Genomic DNA, 23,833 nt, shown 5'->3' on the forward strand with positions numbered 1-23,833 from the left:
AAGTAATTTTCTTAAAGCATAGTCCCAACCCATGCTCAATAAACTCCATTGGCTCCCCATCAACTGTAGGATTAAATATGAAAACCTCTGTTTGGCATTCAAAGCCCTTTATAACTTAAGCCCCCCTACTTTTCCAGTCCTTTTATACCTTACATGCTACAGTTCTACTCTTTGATTCATTCGCACTGGCCTCCTGGCTCTTCCAGAACAAGACACTCCATCTCTTAGCTCCAGGCATTATCACTGGCTGTCCCCCATTCCTGGAATGCTCTCCCTCCTCATCTCTACCTCCTGGCTTCCCAAACTTCCTTCAGTTATCAGCTAAAATCCCACTTTCTACAGGAAGCTTTTCCCAATCCTTCTTAATTCTAATACTATCCCATTTCCCATTTATCTTGTATATAGCTTGTTTGTACATAGTTGTTTACATGTTGTATCCCCCATTAGATTGTGAGTTCCTTGAGGACAGTAACTGTCTTTTGCCGTTCTTTGTATTCCCAGGGCTTAGCACAGTGCCTGGCACTGAATAAATGTTTATTGACTGGCTGACCAACTGACTGGAATGATAGGGCAAACAGATCACTTTGGGAAGGTTTGCATACCGCCATTACACCAAAAGGAAAAGGTAACTCAAAGATTATGTAACTCTTTTCTTCATAAATCTCTATGAAAATGATTTATGCATACCCTGGTGAGAGAAGGGAAGAAGATTTCATGGATCATTTGCTATAGCAGAAAACGTTGTTACGCTAATACAGTTGCTTGAAAAGTGTATAAGAATACAGATTCCCCTCGTTTTATTGTTTCTTAGTTACAAAAAAGAAAAGCAGAAGTCAAAATTTAGTACAGCATAGAAAAACACATTAAGGGTATTCTTCTAATAAGTTACCTCCCATGCATATGCTAATGTATAAAGCTGGTCCAGTAGCAGTCAGTACTGTGGGGCAGGTGATATATAAATCATCCAATACCCTGTTCTTCAGCGTTATATCCTAGGATCTTTTGTTTAGGACAAGGCCAGTTAGGTGGCATAGCGGATAGAATGCCAGGTCTGAAGTCAGGAAGACTCATTTTCATGAGTTTAAATCTGGCCTCAGACATATATTAGCTGTGTGACCCTGAACAAGTTACTTAACCCTGTTTGCCTCAGTTTCCTCATCTGTAAAATGAGCTAGGGGAAGAAATGGCAAAACTTTCCAGTGTCTTTGCCAAGAAAACCCCAAATGGGGTTATGAAAAGTTGGATATGACTGAAACAACTAAAGAACAAAAAGCCATTATCACTGTCACATTGTCCCATCTCACTTTTAAGCTCTGCTCAGCCTGACCCAGACTGATTAGCAGTTGTTTAATTCTCAAGATGATAATTAAGTATGAAGTTTAATCAGATTAGATGAAAGCATAATAAAGATCAAATGCAGTAGACACATGCATCAGAAAGCACAGTCTTCACTCACTTCCAATTCTGTCTCTCCACCTTTACTCCGAGACCAAAAAAGAAAAATTCAAATAGGAATCTGGTTCTCCCAACAGGAAGACATAAGAAATCAGCATCTGATTATAGACATACCCACTTTACAATCCCAGCATGAGACGTAGGGAGAGAACCAGTCTTAATTTGCAATAGATGATTTCTTAGGAACTATGGAGCACTGGATGAACTTTGCTAATTCTCCTAGTCACAGTTGCATGGATGAACAGGAAAGCAAGATTGTACCTGTTAGTCCTTGGAATTCCTCTTATTGGCAAGAGAGACTTCTTACTAGTACTTTCTAGGCCTACCATGGGGCCATCTCTAATCGTCCAGATCTATATCTTGTCATTGGACTAAGATGGCTCCAGAGGAGAAAGTAAAACTGGTGACCCTGTGCAACCCTCCCTCACTGAAATCCAATTCACTTGCAAATTATGGCATCAACTTCCTGATGTCATGATCCCCTTCAAGAAGGAAGGACAGATCTAACTGTACTACATGGAACACTACTGGCTTTCACAAGTCTAACATTAAGGGCACTGTTAGAGCTATGCTAACTCCCTAAGACACAATTGTGCCTCATCTTTCTTTTTCAAGAACTACATGCGCCTCTTCCCTATCTGGTGCCATGTCTTCAAAAATAACCAAAATTGGCCTGGGCCTGGAAATCCCTGTGAAAACAGTATTTTAGAATTACACCAGAGCTATATACACTAGACTCATACATGATAGTGTAATAGTGAATTATAAAGATTATATTGTCAGTCAGCAAGCATTTAGTAAGCTCTTACTATGTGCCAGGCACTGTCCTAAGTGCTGAGGATACACTCTCTCTGCAAAAACAACAACAACACAAAAAGCAAAGAACAAAAAGAACTAGTCTTTGCTTTCAAGGAATTCACAGTCCCACGAAGAGATAAAATGAAGACAGTTCTATAAAACAAAGTGCATTCAGGATAAATTGGAGATGATTAACAAAGAAAAAGTACTAGTATTAAGGGGGATCAGAAAGGTTACTTGTAGAGGGTGGGATTTTAGCTCAGACCTGAAAGAAGTCAAGGAGTCCAGAAGACAGAAATGAGAAAGGAGAGCATTCTAGGTGGGAGACAATGAGTGAAAATGGCCAGAGGGGCTAGTGTCACTAGATTGCCAGAGTATGAGGGGGGTGAGTAAGGTATAAGAAAATTGGAAAAGTAAAAAGGGATCATCATGAAGGGCTTTGAATTCCAAACAGGATTTTATATTTGATCCTAGAGGTGATAGGAAACCATTGGAGTTTAATGGATAGGGGACTGACATAGACCTATGTTTTAAGATCAGTTTGACAGCTGTGTGGAGGCTGAACTAGAGTGAAGAGAGACTTGAGGCAGAGAGTCTAACAATCCAGGTGTGAGATGATCGTGGGCAGCACTAGTGTCAGAGGAGAGAAGTTACAAATGTAGAATTGACAAGACTTCATGATGGGAGTTGAGAGAGTGTGGAATTGAGGATGACACCTAGATTATGAATCTGAGTCATGGTGAGGAGGGTGGTATCCTCAACAGTAATAGTGTACATATTATTCAGTGAGTCTCTGATTTATGGTTGTAAAGCCGGACAAAAAACAGACATAGCCAAAAAATAAATCTTCCAAAGATATGCACCTATGTTTAGGAATGTGTTTTATAAAAAGTTTAAATAGAAAGCAAGGAATCCTTATAGATGGGAGGTTCCTCCAGATCCTCCTGTTAATAGATATTTCTGTGCTGATTTACTGAAACTCCAGAACAATATAATGTCTCCCCAGTGAGATCCATCATCACCCAAAACACATCAGCTTAGCAAGCTACACAGGAAAAACTCAACAGCTCAAATCCTGTCTCATATTGAAATCTTGTTCACAGTGTTTATGATTTTGGGAAGTAGTGTGCTACAGTGGAGAATGCTGAGTTTGCAGTCCAAGGACTTGGATTGAAATCTTGCCTCTGTTATTTATTACTTGTGTAAGTGGACAGATCACTCACCTCTTTGGGCCTCAGCTTCCTCATCTGTAAAATAAGGTCATTGGATTAGATTCCTTTTCCTCTCTCTTCTAGTTCTAAACCTATGATCCTATGATCTAATGAAATGAAGCCTCCTTATTGCACAGATTATGATGAGCAATTGGATAGCCAGCCCACCAAGTTGGTCCATCAGTAACTATATTTTGGGTGGGTTCCATAGATAGACTATGAGTTGGGTAAAGAATTGAATGGAAGGAAAGTGGGATAGATTGTATTCAGGAAATTGTGCAGTGCTTTCATTGATCCCAAACTTCTTCCTGACAAAAAAACAAACAAACCCAACCAAACATCTTTTTAGTACCAGTATTTGTCAGGTGATAACTGCTGCTGCTGTTGTTGAATCATTCAGTAGTGTTCAATTCTTTGTGATCCCATAGACCATAGCATGCCAGGCCCTTCTATCCTCTGCTGTCTCCTGAAGTTTGCCCAAGCTCATATTCATTGCTTCCTTGACACTATCCATCTCGTCCTCTACTGCCCCCTTTTTCTTTTGCCTTCAGCCTTTCCCAACAGCAGTGAGTCCTGTCTTCTTATCATATGACTAAAATATTTAAGCTTCAGCTTTGGTATTTGACCTTTCAGTGAACAGTATGAATTAATTTAAGTATTGACTGATTTGATCTCCTAGCTGCCCAAGGGACTCTGAAAAGTCTTCTCTAGCACCACAATTTGAAAGCATTGATTGTGCAGTGCTCTGCTTTCCTTATAGTCCAACTCTCACAGCCGTACATTGCTATTGGGAAAACCATAGCTTTGAGTATATGGACCTTTGTCAGCAAGTGTGATGTCTCTGCTTTCTAGTATGCTGTCTAGATTTGCCATAGCTTTCCAAGGAGCAACCATCTTTTAATTTCATGGCTCCACTCACTATATGAAGTGATCTTTGAGCCCAAGAATATGAAATCTGATTTGCTTCCATTTCTTCTCCGTCTATTTGCCAGAGAATAATTGGACCAGTTGCAAAAATCTGGGTTTTTTTAAATGTTAAACTTCAAGCTAGCTTGTAGCACTCTCCTCTTTCACCCTTATCAAAAGGCTTCTTAATTCTTCTTTCTTCACCATCAGAGTGGTATTGTATGCATATTTTAGATTGTTGATATTTCTCCTGGCAACCTGAATTCTGGGTTTTGATTTGTCCAACCTGGCATTTTGCATGATGTATTCTGCATATGAGTTAAATAAGGTCACAACATTCATACAACTTTGTCATACTCCTTTTCCAGTCTTAAACCAATCAGTTATTCCATTTTGGTTCTAACTGTTGCTTCTTGTCCCGCATACAGGTTTCTCTGGAGACAAGTAACATGATCTGGTACTCTCATCTCTTCAAGGACTTGCCACATTTTGTTGTGATCCACAGAGTCAAGGGCTTTTTAGTATAGTCAGTGAAACAGAAGTAGATGTTTTTCTGGAACTCCCTTGTTTTCTCCATAATCCAGTGAATGTTGTCAATTTGGTATCTAGTTCTGTGCCCCTTTAAAAACCAGCCTACTCTTCTGAAAATTCGTAGTTCAAATATTGCTGAAGCCTAGCTTGCAGAATCTTAAACATAACCTTGGTGCCATGTAAAATGAATGCAGTTGTTCAGTAATTTGAACATTTATTGGCATTGCTCTTCTTTAGGATTGAGACATAAACTGATCTTTTCCAATCCAGTGGCCAAGGTGAAGTTTTCCAAATTTGCTGGTATATTGAATGCAGCACTTTAACAGCATCATCTTTTAAGATTTTAAGGATCTTAGCTGGAATTCCATCACCTCCACTAGCCTTATTGTTATATGCTTCCTTAGCCCCAGGATGTCTGGATCTAGATCAGTAACCACACTATTGTGGTTATAAGTGATGTTAAGATCTTTCTTGTATAATTCTTTTATGTATTTTTGCTACTTCTTAATCTCTTCTGCTTCTAAGTCTCTTCTGTTTTTGTCTTTTATCATATCTGTTTTTGCATGAAATATTCCCTTGACGTCTCTGATTTTTTTGAAGAGACCGCTGATCTTTCCCTTTCTAGTGTGTTCTTCTATTTCTTTGCAGTACTCATTTAAGAAAACCTTATCTCTCCTTGCTATTCTCTAGAATTCAGCATTCAGTTGGGTATATCTTTCTCCTTACTTTTTGCTTTCCTTCTTTTCTCAGCAATTTGTAAAACCTTGTGAGAGCCATTTTGCTTTCTTGCTCTTCTTTTTCTTTGGGATGTTTGTGTTGCTACCTCCTGCAGAGTATTGCAAACCTCTGTCCATAGTTCTTTAGGTACTCTATCAGTCAGATCTAATCTCTTATCTATTCTTGACCTCCACTTCATATTCATATAGGTATTTAGGTCATACCTATATGGCCTGATTTCCTTCTTTCTTCAATTTACGTCTGAATTTTGCAATAAAAAGCTCATGATCTGATCCACAATCAGCTCCAGGTCTTGTTTTAACTGACTATAGTTTCTCCATCTTTGGCTATCAGGTATATAATCAGTATGATTTTTTTATTGACTGTCTGGTAATGTCCGTGTGTAGAGTTGCCTTTTTGGGTTTTTGAAAAAGAGTGTTTGCTATGACCAGTGAGTTATCTTGACAGAACTCTATTGGTCTCTGCCCTACTTCATTTTGTACTCCAAGGCCAAACTTACCTGTTATTCCAATTATCTTTTGATTTCCTACTTTAGTATTCCAATCCCCTATGATAAATATGATGTCTTTTGGGGGTATTATTCCTAGAAGATATTGTAGGGCTTACAGAACTAATCAACTTTGGCTTCTTGGCATCAGTGTTTGGAGCATAAATTTATATTACTGTAATATTGAACACTTTGCCTTGGATTTGAACAGATGTCATTCTGTCATTTTTGAGATTATGCCTCAGTACTGCTTTTCTCACCATTTTATTGACTGTGAGGGCTATTCATTTCTTCTTTGGCCAGCCACTTCTATTAGTACTGAAGTTACTTATAATAGTCCTCCACTCTTCCGCAGTTGGACATCTTTGGACCTGAGGGGCTTATCTTCCTAGGTCATCTCTTTTATCATTTTAATACTGTCCATGGGGTTTTCTTGGCAAATAAACTGGAGTGGTTTGCCATTTCCTTCTCCAGTGAGTCACCTTTCATCAGAACTCTCCACTATGTGTCCGTCTTGGGTAATTCTGCACAGTATCTTCCTGGAGCGTATGCAAGCCCCTCTGCCACAACAACGATGCGATCCAGAAAGGGAGGTGATACTGTGTACCAGTAAATGAAATGTTGTTTTCTATAAAGAATCAAAATTGTAGCTTCCATGAACCAAATTGATAAATGCTACAAAAATACTCATGCTGTCATTTCCTTTTCTTCCCCCATCCTTAACTTTTACGTAATTATGGAAGTGAAAACAAATGGTTAGAATGATCAGCATCCAGTCAGTAAGTTATAAAGAATTGCACACAGAAAATTGCATACTTTCAACTATTTCTATATTCCAGGCACTGTGTTAAGCACTTCACAATTATTAGCTTATTTGATGCTAACAACCCTGGGAGATGGCTACCATTATTCTCTGCTTCATGATAAATGCCAGAGGGGTTGTGGGAAAATAGGTACATTAATGCATTGTTGGTAGAGCTCTGTACTTGTCTAGCCTTGTTAGAAAGCAGTTTGAAACTATGTTCCCAAAGTTATGAAACTGTGAATACCTTTTGACCCAGAAATACTACTATTAGATGTATACCCCTAAAGAAGTCAAAGAAAGAGGAAAAACACTCATGTGCAAAAATATTTATAGCAGTTCTTTTTGTGATAGCAAAGAACTAGAGACTGAGAAGTGCCCATTAGTTGAAGAATGGTTGAAAAATTATGGTATATGAAAGTGATATAATACTATAGTGCTATGAAAAATGATGAAGGAGGTGATTTAAGAGAAACCTGAGAAGACTTGTTTGAACTGATACAAAATGAAGTTGAGAAGAATCAAATGAACAGCATATATAATAATAGTACTGTAAAGACAAAGAACTTTGAAAGACTTAATACTTGACTCAGCCCAATCCCACTGATTGCCCCTGCGTGGCCCAGCCCCCTCCCACCTCCTCGCACCACCACTCAGCAGAATTGCCACTAAAATACCAATGTTTGTGGTGCAGACCAACATGCTGCACTCTAGGGTACCCAACTCCTTGCTGAGCAAGCTCATGATGCAGCCGGCCAAGGCATGGGCAAGCCTACTCAGTACATCACATCTTGATGGACAAGCTGATGGCCTCCAGGTGCTACTTGAACCGATGTGCCTCTCTGCAGCCTGCTGAGCATCAGCAAGATCAACGGACCCAGAACAAGGCTTACAGCAAGCCAAGCACCTCAAAATTCCTGGGGACAGGATCTATATTAATTACTATGACATGAATGCAGCCAACATAGGATGGAACATGTCCACTTTAGCCTGAGCTCTCCATTTATGTGCACATCCTGGGCCCAGGCTTGCCCCCCTTTGCTGTCTGGTCACTCTCTGGTTCTTATGTAGTTGAGAAACAAAAAAATAAAATGCTTTTAGGTTCGAAAAAAAGAGACTTAAAAACTCTAATCAGTGTAGTGACCAACCTCAATTTCAGAGGACTCATGATGAAACCTGCCATCCATCTCCCGACAGAGAGGTAATAAACTTAGGTAGCAGATAGACATGCTTTTTGGGGATAGGGCCAGTGCAGGAATTTTTTTTCTTGACCATGCATATTTGTTACAAGAATTCTATTTTTCTTTTGTTTTTGGGTGGGGGGAGTGAGGTGAGAGGGAAAGAAAGTGTAGTCAGTGATTTTACTAGTAACCTCATTTTCACTTTCTTTTGCTGACTGATTTGTGTATTCATAGCTATACATAGTAGAGAAAAAATGAGAAGCTGATATGCTCAAGTTTGTGGAGTGGCTGATATCCTACTAGGAGCTCCACTGATCTTGTTCACCTTTCCTTTATAAAGAGCTGCCGTGCATTTGTTTCATATTTTCATTATTTGACTTTAAAACTCAAGTTTTGTGTTGCAGTTATGCTCTCAAAGTGTAGTATGAATCCTTTGGGCTCTAAGCCCAAGCTGCAAAGTCAGTGATGCAGCTTAGTAAGAAAATAAAGGTGTTACGTAAACTTTGAGGCAGAATGTCTGTAGCTGCTGTTTGCAAAAAGTTTGGTGTTAATTGTTGAGAATAAAATTTCTAGAGGAAAGACAAAGACTGCCGAGGTAGATGAGGCAGGCTCATTTATTTTACATCCTTGTGAGTGTGTTGCAGCCAAGGCACACATATATCTACACAAGTGAGAGCAAGCTAATTTATCCTGTCCTGAAATGCCAAGTCCCTCCCTCATTTCCTTCTTTGCTGAGTACTTTGAGGTATACAACTTCCTGGTATGCCTATTCCACTACTCCCTTGATATGTAGCCCCTTAACCTCATTCATTGCATGTACATTCAAATGAGCTTTAGCTCCTCCCAGGGAGAAGTTAATATTCATGAAACAGTTAAGCATGCGTGCTTGAAGCCTAGCTGACCTACTTGTCCTGTCCTAACCTCAAACCCAGTTAAGACTGGTTTCTGGTGATTGGTTTCCTGTTTTTCCCCTTATTCTGAAAATTGTTTTTGCAGAGAAACATAAAAGAAAAAAAAATCCTTTCTTTCATCTGTGTGGAAACATAATTTTTATATCTTACAATAACTAATCAATGATTCATTATATCTTCAAAAAGGAGGAAAGTATTCATAAACGTAAATCCACTCCAGAAAATGCTAAAATAGCCTCTTAACTCACAGATGAGGGAGTTGAAAAAATGGAAAAGCAGCTAAGTGGGTAAATGAGATTAAAGGTGGTTACCCCTGTCTTCTCACTGCCCTCATGAGGCTTAGCAAGCATCCAGTCTTCCTCCCTGCCTCACTGGGCTCCCAGAGTAGCAGGCCCCTGAGGAATAGTTCAGTCACCAAGTGGGAAGAGAGATTAAAGATGGCTGATTGTCTTTTTCCCTTTTTTACTTCACGGGTTCTTCTGACATCACAGCCCCTGCGCTTCCCTGTCATGCATTTCCTCTATTCTTGCCTGCATTTTATGGGTTATTTCATGGTTACTGTGTTAGGAAAAGTACATATTATTAAAGTAGTGTTTTGTTAAAAAGAATTGCATACCGAAAAGTGTATTTTTAGCAATCTCTAGCTAAAGATTACAGTTTTTGGTGGTCATAGGAACCTACTCCCTTACTTCCATAGGTTCATTGTATTAATATTCATGTTTTTAAATTCCTGGCAATTTTCTAAGAATATTGCCCCCTGCAAAAGTTGAGGTTGACTATGGATTTTCATTAATTGAAAAAATTTTTTAAAGGAAGTAAAAAAAGGGGGGAAGATGGAGCCAAGAGGGTGGAGTAAAAGCAGGGACTTTCCCTTACTTTTTTTTCCCCCAAAGCCCTCCAAATACCTGTAAAAATGACTAAACAAATTCTAGAGCTTTAGGACCCACAAAATGACACAGTGAAACAAATTCCCAGGCCAAGATAACCTGGAAAGTCGACAGGAAGGGTCTTTTGCACCAGGCAGGGAGCAGAGTGCAGTCTTGTATGGGCCACACCAGCACAGATGGACTGGAGCAGGCCTCAGGCAATTGAAGCATTGGCAACTATAGTAGTTTCTAGACTTCTCAATCCACAAACACCAAAAAGGTCAGTGAGAAAACCTTGTGAGAACTGGGTGAAAGAGGAACCTCTTGTCTGGCTGAGTTCAGCCCCAGCCCCAGGTGGTGGGGGGTGGGGAGGAGTGTGTGTGTGTGTTTGTGGCGGTGGCAGCTGCCAACAGAAGCAGTGGCAGGAACTGCTTCCAGAGCTCTAGGCCCACAGACAGTGAGGGATCAAGCAGTTGATACAAAATCCCTGAAGCCGGGACAGTACACCCATCCCCACCCCAATTGGAAGCAGAGTCCTACCTTGAAAAAGAGTTATAAAGTTAAGTGTTTGGCTGGGAAGATCAGTAAATATCATAAAAGAACTCAGACTATATAATCTTACTTTTGGTGACAAGGAAGATCAGGGCATGCAACCAGAGGAGAACAACAGAGTCAAAGCTGTTACATCAGAAGCCTCCGAGAGGAATATGAATTGGTCATGGGACATGGAGGAGCTCAAAAAGGATTTTGAAAATCATGTAAGAGAATTAGAGGGAAAATTGGGAAGAGAAATGAGAGTGATAAAAGAAAATCATGAAAATCTAGTCAACAGCTTGCTAAAGGAGACCCCCCAAAAATACTGAAGAAAATAATACCTTAAAAACTATTTTAAAGTAACCCAGATGGCAGAAGAGGTCCAAAAAAGCCAATGAGGAGAAGAATGCTTTAAAAAGTAGAATTGGCCAAATGGAAAAGGAAGTCTAAAAGCTTACTGAAGAAAATAATTCCTTCAAAATTAAAATGAAGCAAATGGAAGCTAATGACTTCATGAGAAATCAAGAAATTGTTTTTTTAAAAAACCCCAAAAGAATGAAGAAATAGAAGACAATGTGAAGTATCTCATTGGAAAAAATCACTGACCTGGAAAATAAATCCAGGAGAGAGAATTTTAAAATTATTGGACTGCCTGAAAGCCATGATCAAAAGAAGAGCCTAGATGTCATCTTTCAAGAAATTATCAAGGAAAACTGCCCTGATATTCTAGAATCAGAGGGTAAAATAGAAATGGAAAGAATCTTCTGATCACCTCTGGAAAGAGATCCTAAAAGGAAAACTCCTAGGAATGTTGTAACTAAATTCCAGATTTCTAAGATCAAGGAGAAAATAATTTCAAGCAGCCAGAAAGAAACAATTCAAGTATCGTGGAAATACCGTCAGGATAATACAAGATCTAGTAGCTTCTTCATTAAGGGATTGAAGGGCTTGGAATACGATATTCCAGAGGTCAGAGGAGCTAGGATTAAAACTAATAATCACCTACCTAGCAAAACTGAGTATGATCCTTCAGGGGGGAAAAATGGACATTCAATGAAATAGAGGACTTTCAAGCATACTTGATGAGAAGACCAGAACTGAATAGAAAATCTGACTGTCAAATACAATTACTAAACTAGAATAGACAATACATACATACACACATATGAAGCCAGAAATAGTAAATACATCCTTTACCTACCACAGCCCAATGAAAACTCTGAAGAAAGAATCGAAATTATTTGGAGACTACTAGAGGCAGCTAGATGGTTCAGTGGACAGAGTACTACGTGTGGAGTCAGGAAGACTTGACTTCAGATCCAGCCTTAGACACTTAATACCTAAGTGACCCTGGGCAAGTCACTTACCTTCTGTTTGTCTTAATGCATTGAAGAAGGAAATGGCAAAACAATCTAGCATCTTTGCCAAAAAAATTTAGACATGACTGACCAAAAAACATTAAGCAGAGTCAAGATTGTGGAGTGAAAGGAAACATTTTTCTGCCTGGCTTGCCCAGAACATCTCTTCAAAAAGAACCTGGAAAATCCACTAGATTGAATTATGATTGAAAAAGCCAAGAAAAAATCATAGCAAGTCATTTTTCTAGTCCAATCCGGCTTAGGGATTCAGATAAAGAGGTCCAGGGTAGGAATCTTAGAACAAAGGAGACTCAATGGTTCAGTCACTCTGAACCTGCAGAACCTTCCAGCAGGCTAACAATGACAGGGTCCAGCAGCTGAACCTACTGAACTCTACCACACATAAGCTACCATTCCCAAACATGAATAAGAAATTATAAAGGGCTAAACAAGGTTAAACTGTCTACATTCTTATATAAGGATATCATACGTGTAATCCCTCAGAACTTTATCATCACCAGTGGTCTTAGAGGGAGTAGACAGTAGACCTGAGTATGATTCAGTTATATTTAGATGATCTCCAAAGAAAAATGAAAGAATGGAGGAGGATAGACTGAGAGAAGGGAGATGGGAGAGGAAGACTGAGGGCAATCTCACATAAATAGAGTGTGCAAAGACAAGTCTATGTGATGGAGGAAGAAGTGAGTGTGGGACAGCAGGTAACACTTGACCCCACTTTCAATAGAACTACTTCAAGGAGGGAAGAATAAACATACACACATTTGGGTACAGAGATTCTTCTTACTCAGCAGAGAAGTAGAAAGGAAATGCTATAAGCAAGTGGAGGTAGAATAAGAGGGAGAGGAGATTAGGGGAGACAGGAGTCAGAAGCAAAATAGACTCTGAAAGGTGAAAGGAAAAAAAGAAGGAAAATCATAAGAGAATAGGATGGAAGGAAATAAATAGCAATCATAACTGTGACTGTAAATGAATTGAACTCTCCCATAAAATAGAATAGAATGAATCAGAAATAAGACTTCAAGAATATATTGTTTTTCAGAGAAGCACTTTAAAAATAAAGATACCCAGAGAGCTAAAAAAAAAAAGGCTGGAGCAGAATCCATTATGGTTCCATTTAGGTAAAAATGGTAGGGGCAGTAATGATGATCTGACAAAGGAAGAGCAAAAATAGACTTAATGAAAAGAGATAAACAGGGAAACTACATTTGCTGAAAGGTACCACAACTAATAGTAATTCTAAACATATACACACCAAAAGGCATAGCATATAAATTATTTTTTTATTTAAATTTATTTAAGCTTTCAACATTCATCTCCACAAAATTTTGGGTTCCAAATTTTCTCTCCGTTTCTCCCCTCCCCCCACCCCAAAATGCCAAGCATTCTAATTACCCCTATCACCAATCTGACCTCCCTTCTAACATCCCTTCCTTCCCTTATCTCCATCTTCTCTTTTGTCCTGAAGGGCAAGATAAATTTCTGTACCCCATTACCTGTATTTCTTATTTCCTAGTTGCAAGAACAATACTCAACAGTTGTTCCTAAAACTTTGAGTTCTAGCTTCTCTTCGTCCCTCCCTCCCCACCCATTCCCTTTGGGAAGGCAAGCAATTCAATATACGCCATATCTGTGTAGTTTTGCAAATGACTTACGTAATAGTCATGTTGTGTAAGACTAACTATATTTCCTTCCATCCTATCCTGCCCCCCATTGCTTCTATTCTCTCTTTTGATCCTATCCCTCCCCAAAATTGCTCCCTCCTCCCACTGCCCTCCCTCCATTATCCCCCCCACCCTGATTATCCCCTTCTCCCCCACTATCCTGTATTGTAAGATAGGTTTTCATACCAAAATGAGTGTGCATTTTATTCCTTCCTTTAGTTAAATGTGATGAGAGTAAGCTTCATGTTTTTTCTCTCACCTTTCCCCTTTTTCCCTCCACTGAAAAGTCTTTTACTTGTCTCTTTTATGAGAGATAATTTGCCCCATTCCATTTCTCCCTTTCTCCTCCCAATATATTTCTCTCTCACTGCTTAATTTCATTATTTTAAGATATGATCCCATCCTATTCAATTCACCTTGTGCTCTCTGTCTGTGGTGTGTGTGTGTGTGTGTGTGTGTGTGTGTGTGTGTAAATGTAATCCCACCAACTACCCAGACACTGAAAAGTTTCAAGAGTTACAAATATTGTCTTTCCATGTAGGAATGTAAATAGTTCAACTTTAGTAAGTCCCTTATGATTTCTCTTTGCTGTTTACCTTTTCATGCTTCTCTTCATTCTTGTGTTTGAAAGTCAAATTTTCTTTTCAGCTCTGGTCTTTTCATCAAGAATGCTTGAAAGTCCTCTATTTCACTGAAAGACCATTTTTTCCCCTGAAGTATTATACTCAGTTTTGCTGGGTAGGTGATTCTTGGTTTTAGTCCTAGTTCCTTTGACTTCTGGAATATGATATTCCACGCCCTTCGATCCCTTAATGTAGAAGCTGCTAGATCTTGTGTTATCCTGATTGTATTTCCACAATGCTTGAATTGTTTCTTTCTAGCTGCTTGCAGTATTTTCTCCTTGACTAGGGAACTCTGGAATTTGGCCACAATGTTCCTAGGAGTTTCTCTTTTTGGATCTCTTTCAGGCGGTGATTGGTGGATTCCTTGAATACTTATTTTGCCCTCTGGTTCTAGAATCTCAGGGCAGTTTTCCTTGATAATTTCATGAAAGATGATGCCTAGACTCTTTTATTGATCAAGGCTTTCAGGTAGTCCCATAATTTTTAAATTGTCTCTCCTGGATCTGTTTTCCAAGTCAGTTGTTTTTCCAATGAGATATTTCACATTATCTTCCATTTTTTCATTCTTTTGGTTTTGTTTTATGATTTCTTGATTTCTTATAAAGTCATTAGCCTCCATCTGTTCCATTCTAATTTTTAAAGAACTGTTTTCTTCAATGAGCTTTTGAACCTCCTTTTCCATTTGGCTAATTCTGCTTTCTCCTCACTGGCTTTTTGAACCCCTTTTGCCAATTGAGTTAGCCTATTTTTAAAGGTGTTACTTTCTTCAGCATTTTTTTGGGTCTCCTTTAGCAAGGTGTTGACCCACTTTTTATGCTTTTCTTGCATCTCTCTCATTTCTCTTCCCAGTTTTTCCTCCACCTCTCTTACTTGATTTTCAAAATCCTTTTTGAGGTCTTCCATGGCCTGAGCCCATTGAATATTTATTTTGGATGTTTGGAATATAGAAGCCGTGACTTTTATGTCTTTCGCTGATGGTAACATCTGAAAAGATGGGAGAAGATACCTGTTCACCAAGAAAGTAACCTTCTCTTATTCTTATTTTTTTTCCCTTGTTTGGGCATTTTCCCCAACCAGTTACTTGACTTTTGGGTCCTTTGTCAAGAATAGGATATACTCTGGCAATCTCAGTTCCTCCAAGGTGGCACAATCAAGCGTGTACTGGTCTGGACGCAGAAAGAGATATTTGTGCCCAGAATCTTAGCAGTTATCTCTCCACAGTCACCTGGCCTCCAGTTCCGCCAAGTCAGCACTGGCGACTGATTTTCAGATAAGCTGCATGGGCAGGGCCGCCATTCAGTGTGAGACAAAGACCAGCTTGGCCAGGGTCTCCACACAGGGCTGAGGTAAGACTCAGCTCTTCAGTGACCCCAGAGGTTTTTACACTCCAACAATGAAGTGTTCTGTACGGGCTGCTGTGCAGCCTCTGTGGCCGCTGCCTGCTGCCGGAGCTATGGGAAGGCCCTTCTCCCTTCCTGGCCAGCTGAAAATATTCCGTCACTGACCTTTGGCGCCTGTGGGTTGAGGGGTCTGGAAACTGCTGCTGCTGGGACTGGGGATTCCGTGACTGGAGATTCTGCCCCCAAGGGCTGTTCGAGAGCCACACTGTGGCCAAGGCTGGGCTGGGCTCTGCTCCACGTCTGGTGCAACTGATGTTTCCTGTGGGTCTTTCAGGTCACCCTGGGCTGGAAATCTCCTCCACTCTGTTGTTCTCCACTTCTGCTGCTCCAGAATTTGTTGAGAGTCCCTCTCTACAGGTATTTTATGGGCTGTGTGGGGAGACCCTGCTTATGTGTGTCTTTCTACTCCACCATCTTGGCTCAGCCCATAGCATATAAATTCTTAAAGGAAAATTTAAATGAATTACAAGAAGAAATAGACGGTGATACTATAATGGGAGGCAGTTATGGTGGTAGTGCTGTGGAAAAACAACACTAGAATTTACTCCTTTCTGACATAGATAAATCTAACCTTAAAATGTATTTTAAAAAGTTAATGATATGAACACCATTTTAAAAAGCTATATATGATAGATTTCTGGAGAATACTGAATAGAAATAGAAATTGAGTGAAAATAGAAAGGACTTATGCATGACAACTCCACAGAAACTGTATCTGCTGTGCGTTATAGCAGAAAACCTCATAAACAGTGCAAAAATGCATCAATATTAAATACATCTTTTCCCAGCTATAATGCAAGAAAATTTATGTTCAGTAAAGGGCATCTGAAATATAGACCCAGAAGTAGGTAATTGGTGACTGAACCGCTAGATGACACCAGGTATTGCCCTCACAGATAGGTCAGCATACCTCAGGATCTTTTTCTTTCCCAGTGCTTCCTGCCCTGGTGTTCTGTCTTGGCTTCTTTCTATCCCCAGGCCCTGGAATGCTCCAGGTTTCTCTTACTGTTGCTACTGTCAGGGTGCTATACTCCTGGCCAGTATCCCACCCTTGTGTCAGAAAACCCATATGTCTTAACTGCCCTGGACTGGAAAAATTACTCATTGAGTTTTTATTAGTTTTTCTAATCAGAATTTGGTCTGGCATAGTATGCTGAATGAACTAGACAAAATTGTTTCTCCTGTCACTTCACCATGTTGAGTTCTCTTCCTCCCTTCCTTTTAGAAAACATTTGATTCTTTCTGTAATAGAATTGCTAACAATCAGATGCAGCTGAAATTGGTTTAATTTGCATAGATGATATAATATTGGTTTAGACTGGGTAGGTTACATGACATTATTGGAAAGACTTAGAGTGGTATGCATTTGGCTTTATAACGTAAAGCATATAAGGTAGCTACAGACATGAACATGAATAGGAACATATACAAATACTTCTTATTGTATCTAATAGAGTTGGCCTTTCTTTTAAAGACAGATTCCATAAACCTAAATCAGGAGTTAACAATTTTGGGCAGCTCTACTCTGAAAAAGCTCCATATAGATGTCTGAAGATACTATGGTTTTGTTTGTTTTTAAGAGAAGGGATCCTGAGCCATGCTGGCTTCTGTTAGACATTGGAATATGATTCACAGTTCCATTTGGAAGAAAATCTCATTGCTCAACACTATTATTACAGACCTGTCTAAGACAATTTATTAGTTTACCTAAGCATCATTGCTAGGAAAGAGAGAATGCCAAAAAGGTGGAGTTTCCTCTTTTATTGCTGGGGCTTTCTCTGCCACAACAACTGTGTTATTTTATATTGATCAGGAAACAAAGACAAAATTCTACAAAAAGCTAAAGCAAGGATAAAAAGTTTAGTTGGCAAATGCTTTGTTTGGGGTGACTCAACTAGTAATGAAAATAGCTTCATTTCTTGGCTCCTATTTAACCAGATTGAGAGTGATTAAAGAGGAAATACCCTTTTGTTAACTAAAGGAACTATCTCTTAGTGTATCATGGTTTAAATCAAAGAAGTTAACCTTTTGTTAATGTGGAGGAGATCCTTAAGTTTTCCTGGAAGACATTTTTCTAAGTATGTACTTCTAAACATTAACATATCTATTATTGTATTTAAAGAGAATAATAACTAAAGGCATATAATTTTTAAATGTTAGTATGTGCTACTTAAAAATATGCTACATTCTATTTTAAGGGTCTGCTATTAAGCTTCTTAAGCGCAGGTATGATTTGGACAGTGTCTGCATTAAGAATTCTATTTTTTTCTATTCTTAATTCAGAAATCTCATGGAAGTATAACTGCAAGTGTCTGGGATGCCACTATTAAAAGTACCATTTAGAAAACAGAATGAAATTGGTAAGTATTTTTGAAAAGTACAAAGTGACAAAGTATACTGTCTTCTTGGCCCTTTTTGAAGTATGTCACTCAAAAAGGAAAATTTTGTTTGTATCAACAAATACTTTACATTTTTTGATTGTATACCTTGTAAATACACACACGCACACACACACACAAGGACAGTAAGTAAAATTTATGGCATGGTATTCATTTGAAGTATTGGCTTGTATGTGCAGTGTCATAGGTAAAATCCATCCTAAACACTTTAATTATCTGAATGCATGATCCAACCTACCTGATCTACTTGATTTCTTCTAGGACTGCCCCTACTACTCACTAGCTAAATACCTTCTAGCAGAGGGATAATATGACAAGCCTAGGCAGTTTTTCCTGTACTCAACATGGTATTTCACTATGTTCCAGTCTAGTCTTAAGAGAAGACATAATAATCAGATATCAAAGTATGAAATTCACCGTTTACATTTTTGGCTCACTTTCACCAAGTATTAGGGGTATTTCACTTTGTCAGGTTTCTTCCTTCAACACCCACGGATTCAGACATTTAGTAAGTTGTGATCACATAACTTCCATAACATGGAATATACATATATGTGTATGTATGTGTGTGTGTATATATGTGTGTATGTATGTATGTATATATGTATATGAAAAATGCAGAATCAGATGGGGACCACTCACACCAACTACGAGAATGAGAATGGAGTTTAACCAAAGTATAAGCCCTCAATACAGAAACTAAGTCTGAAGATTTGAGAGTAAATAGAAGAAAATACAGAATACAGTGAAGAATTACTTTAAAAGAAGCTCAAGTGGAAAACTCAAAAGAACAAAATAAATCCAAGTAGAGCCTTAGAAAAAGGAATACCCTTACCACAAGGACAACAAGAATACCTGGAAGAGATTAAATGAGAGCTACAAAATTTACGACTAAGGACGAAAGTAGATGAATTGAAAATCTATAAAATTAGAATAGAACGAACAGAAAATAGTGACTCTATGAGACATCAAGAAATATTAAATCAAATTTTTTTAATTGAAAGAAAAAAACAGAAGAAAATGTAAACAATTGACCTGGAAAACAGAACTAGGAGAGAGAAAAACAAATCATAGGATTACTTGGAAATCATTAACAAAAAAATCTTGGATACCATATTTCAAGAAATTATAAATAAAAATTGCCTAGGTCTCTTACAACAAGAAGGTAAAGTGAAATAGAGAAAATCCACCAGTTATATCTGTACAGAAACCCCAAAATGAAAACTCTTAGGAATGTTATAGTCAAAATCCAGAGTTTCCAGGCAAGTAGCCACAAAGAAAGAGTTAAGTACTAGGGAGCCACAATCAAGATCACACAAGACTTGTCAACTGGTTTGACGAAGAAGAGAATTTGCAGTGTGATATTCCAAAAGAAAACAGAGAAAAGTGTACAACCAAGAGTAATCCTATGTGTCAAAACTGAGTATAATCCAACAAGTGGTGTGGGGGGAGGAAATGAATCTTTAATAATATTAGAGAAATTCCAACTTTCCTGATGAAAAGGCCATAACTGAGTAGATGCTTTGAAATGGAAAAGAAAGAGATAAGAAAAGTCTAGAAAGGTACAGACTTTTGATCAACTTGAAGGCACACTGTTAACAATAAATTATTTTCATGCAGGGATCATAGAGAAAGGTAAGCAAGATAAACAGAGGGTCTGGGGGTGGTTGTCTTTTATTTGGATGGCTTTCTTCTCCTGAAGGAGAAAATATGAGGAATATGGGATTTAGGAAGAAAAGAAAAGGAAAGGGAGGGAACACAGTATCTCAAATAATAAGGATGTTTAGGATGAAGATCATGCAAACAGGGAAGAAGGGATTAGGGAGGATGAGCATCCCATGAACATTGCTTTCCCCTGAAGTGGACAAAGGAAAGTAAAACATCCTTACACACATTCATAAAGAAAATACATTAGAAATACATTGAACTCAACAGGAAAATAGGTAGAGACATGGAGGGTCAGTTCGTCAATAAGCATTTGTTTAGTGCCTACTAAATGCCAGGCACTGTTTTAAGTGCTGGAAATACAAAAAAGGGGGAAAGACAGTTGCTGCTCTCAAGGAGTTTACAGTCCATTGGGAGAGACAACGTACAAATAACTGCATACAAATAAAATACATATAGGATAAATTGAAGATGATTAATAGGGGGAAAGTTGTCTGTGTTCATCCTTCATTTTCAAAGAAGACCATGACATCAGAGAAATGATGACATGACTTGCACTTGACTTTGTTTTGAGGGAGGGAGGGCTGTGCAAGGTCACCAATCTCACTTTCCCCTCCTGAGCCATCTGGATCCAGTGATGAGATATTTGTCAGGTGGACTAGAGATGGCCCAGGATGCAATGGGAGAACTTGGCCTATTCAGGTACTCACTTAGAGTGAGGTAGCGCCCATTCAGTGAATAGGCCTTTTTAAGAAGTAATCAGAAAATGGCCCCTTTAATGAGCAAAAGAAAAAAAAAAGTAAATCAAACTGGGAGGGAAAGAACAACAAGTACTATTCATAATCACTGTGGAGCTAGGAGGGTCCCAAAAAGAGCCATTAAGTGAAATTTGGGCAGGGACCTCTTATTTAGTGCAATGTATGGGCTTCAGAGTACACTGGGTTTAAGGTTTTGGGAAAGGGAAGGAAGGAAGGAAGGATGGAATTCTGGCCTGTAAACCCCACGTTAACTTGGCGTCCTCTGGACATTCAAATTTACCTTCCTTTGGAGAGAAGGAAGGGGGAGGAACAGAAGGGAGCAGATGAGCTGAGTTACCCAGCTAGCAAAAACCTCTTTTTGGACATGTCTAGAACATATATCTCAATATTTATGCATTTTTGGGTCATCACCTCTCCGGCATGTTTAGGATAATATATTTCATCTTGGGCTTCTGGAATCGTGTCTTATTAATGAAAATTGATAAGAATTCTAAAGTGTTTTCAGATTTGTTTTTCTTTAAAATATTGTTATTGCATAAATTCTTCTCCTGGTTCTACTCATTTTATTCTGTACCAGTTCATATAGATCTTCCCATTTTCCTCTGAAGTTGACCATTTTATTATTATTGTTGTACCTTACTGGTGTAAAAATATTCTACTACACATTTATGTACTAGAATTTTTTATCTGTTTCCCTATGGGTGAGCACTCTTTTAGGATTTGGTTTTTATTGGTTTGCATATTCATGCTACTCCAAAAAGAGCTGATGTAAGTAATTTCTGTACATATGAGTCCTTTTCCTCTTTTTTTGATCTTTTTTTTTTTTTTGTGATACAGGTCTAGTAGTATTATTGCCAGATCAAAAGTCACAATTTAGTGACTTTCAGGGCATTTTTTTTTCAAAGAAATCGAAGCTATCAGCAATATGAAAAATGCCCCAAATCACTGATAATGAGAGGAATGTAAATTAAAGCAACTATGAGGTTCTAGCTTATACTCATCAGATTTGTAAAGAATACAAAAGAGGGAAAAGATGGTTATTGGAGGGACAGTAGGTGATGTGCAGAATAGTACATATATTTCTAGACATGAGCAATGTAGGAATTTGTTTTGCTTGGCTATGCATATTTGTTACAACAACTTTGTTTTTCTTTTTTCCAGTGGGATTGTAGTATGGCAGTGTGGAGAGGAAAAAGGTTAAGATAGGAAAGAGGAAGGAAGGAAAAAAGAAAAGGATGGGGCAGGGCAGGGGGAGAGAAAAAGTCACTGAGAGGTTGTTTTAATGCTAGGAAGAAGTACTAACACAGATTAAATGTCTGTAAGTCACCTACTTGAACTTCCAGGAGCCAGGATGGCAGAGTGATCAGTAAATGCTATCCCCCTCCCCTTGTTGACCTTGAAAAACCCAGAGAATATTTCCCCAGGAAAAATCCTCGAACAGTGGGATCAGCTGAAGGCATAAACAGTCTCTTAGCCCATGAGGCTGGAAAAATCACAAAGCTGGGGTGTGGGGGCCCTTTTGCTGTGGCTGAAGGGCACCAGTGCAGAACCAGAGCTGTCCCAGACAGCCCCACCTCAGCGAACTTGGAGGAGATCCTGAGCCCCGAGTGGGGTGGAACCCACAGTTGCCAACACCAGGACCCCTTCTATGTGTTCTTCCTTCATTGCTGAAAAAGACCATGCCATCAGAGAAATAATGACATGACTTACACTTGACTTTGTTTTGAGTGAGGGAGGGCTGTTCAGGTCACTAGCCCCAATTTTCCTCCAGAGCCATCTGAATCCAGGGACCAGATATTCATCAGGATAACTGGAGATGACCCAGGATGAGGCAGTTGGGGTTAAGTGACTTGCCCAAGGTCACACAGCTAGTGAGTGTCAAGTGTCTGAGGTGAGATTTTAACTCAGGTCCTCCTGACTCCTGCACTGGTGCTCTATCCACTGCACCACCTAGTTGCCCTTACCAGGACCCCCGATGTGCCTCAGAAGAGCCAGGGTAATCAAGAAGACACTAGCGCAGATGGGGTTCACCAACTGCTGAGCTTGCCTATGCTCTAGATCAGCAGAGGAGACCTCCTATGGCCAGACTACCATTCCCCCACACTGAATGCAGCTAGCTCCAGGGGAACTCAGAAAGACTTCACCTGGCCTCTATTTTGGCCACCAGCCAGCTCAACACCAGGTAAACTGCAGCATTTTAGCTTCTAGCTGAAAGAACCAGAGGCTACAATACATAAAGCCTCAAGTTCTAAGCACAGGAACTATGGGACAGAGCCCCCTGTGCCTCAGAAGCAGAGATCCACTTTAAAAGCCAGGAAAAGGGCATTCATCATGAGCAAGAAGCACAACAGAAAAGAAAAGACCTTAGAATCTTCCTGTGGGGACAAGGACCGCAGCATGAATACCAAAGAGGTCAGCATTGAGATTGTACTCCCATCTGAAACTTCAGAAGGGAATATGAACTGGTCTCAAACCCAAAGAGCATTCTTGGAAGAGCTGAAGAAGGATTTTAAAAGCCAAATTAGAGAAATAGAAGAAAAACTAGCCAACGATTTTAAAAATATGAAAAAAGAAATCACAGAAGAATTTAAAAGGAAAATTGGACAAATGGAAAAGGAAGTACAAAACCTAACTGGAGAAAATAACTCCTTAAAAGGAACAATTGGATAGATGAAAAAGGAGATGCAAAAGTTAACTGAAGAAAACAATTTGATAGAAATTAGAATTGGGCAAGTAGAAGCTAAGAGACATCAAGAATCAGTCAAACAGAATCTAAAGAATGAATAAATAGAAGAAAACTAAAATATTTCAAAGGGAAAACAACTGACCTGGAAAATAGATCCAGGAGAGAAAATCTAAGAATTATTGGTCTACCAGAAAACCATGATGAAAAGAAGAACCTGGACAATATCTTCCAAGAAATCATCAAATCATCTAGAACCCAGAGGTTCTAGATCCAGAGGGCAAAATAGTCATTGAAACAATCCACTATTCACCTCCTGAAAGGGATCCCAAACTAAAAACACCAAGAAACATCGTTGCCAAATTTCAGAACTATCAAGTGAAGGAGAAGATACTGCAAGCAGCCAGAAAGAAACAATTCAGATATCAAGGAGCTACAGTCAGGATCACACAGGACCTTGTAGCTTCTACATTAAAAGATCGAAGGGATTGGAATATGATATTGGAATATGATATATATGATATATACCATTGGAATATGGTAAGGCAAAGGAACTGGGACTACAACCAAGGATCAATTACCCAGCAAAATTGAGCATAATATTTCAGGCAAAGAGATGGACACTCAATGAAATAAGGGATTTCCAGACCTTCCTAATGAAAAAGTCAGAGCTCAATAAAAAATTCGATCTTCAAACTCAAGTCTCAAGAGAGGTATTAAAAAGGTAAACGAGAAAAAAAACTTGTTATTCAATATGGGCAAACTGTTTACATCCCTATAAGGGAAGATGATACTAGTTAATCTTGAGAATTGTATGTTTATTGTGATATTTATTGGATATACAT

The 23,833-nt window shown here is 38.9% G+C and overlaps 1 protein-coding gene across 13 annotated transcripts in view; it reads left to right on the top strand.

The window, feature by feature from the left end:
* The window catches only part of LOC140502759 (phospholipid-transporting ATPase FetA-like), a 161,278-nt gene that overhangs the window by 17,382 nt on the left and 120,063 nt on the right, over positions 1–23,833 (top strand). For 11 of the 13 annotated variants that reach the window (XM_072606788.1, XM_072606812.1, XM_072606822.1 and 8 more), the window contains exon 2: positions 17,767–17,843. In XM_072606788.1, coding sequence (XP_072462889.1) covers positions 17,801–17,843 — 43 coding nt within the window. In that variant the 5' untranslated portion in view covers positions 17,767–17,800. Of the gene's footprint in view, positions 1–501; positions 626–15,757; positions 15,841–17,766; positions 17,844–23,833 lie in introns of all 13 variants that reach the window. The other 2 variants (XM_072606760.1, XM_072606763.1) reach the window with 2 other exon arrangements.

The sequence above is a fragment of the Notamacropus eugenii genome, chromosome 1 (assembly GCF_028372415.1).
Source record: "Notamacropus eugenii isolate mMacEug1 chromosome 1, mMacEug1.pri_v2, whole genome shotgun sequence".
Taxonomy (NCBI): Eukaryota; Metazoa; Chordata; class Mammalia; order Diprotodontia; family Macropodidae; genus Notamacropus; species Notamacropus eugenii.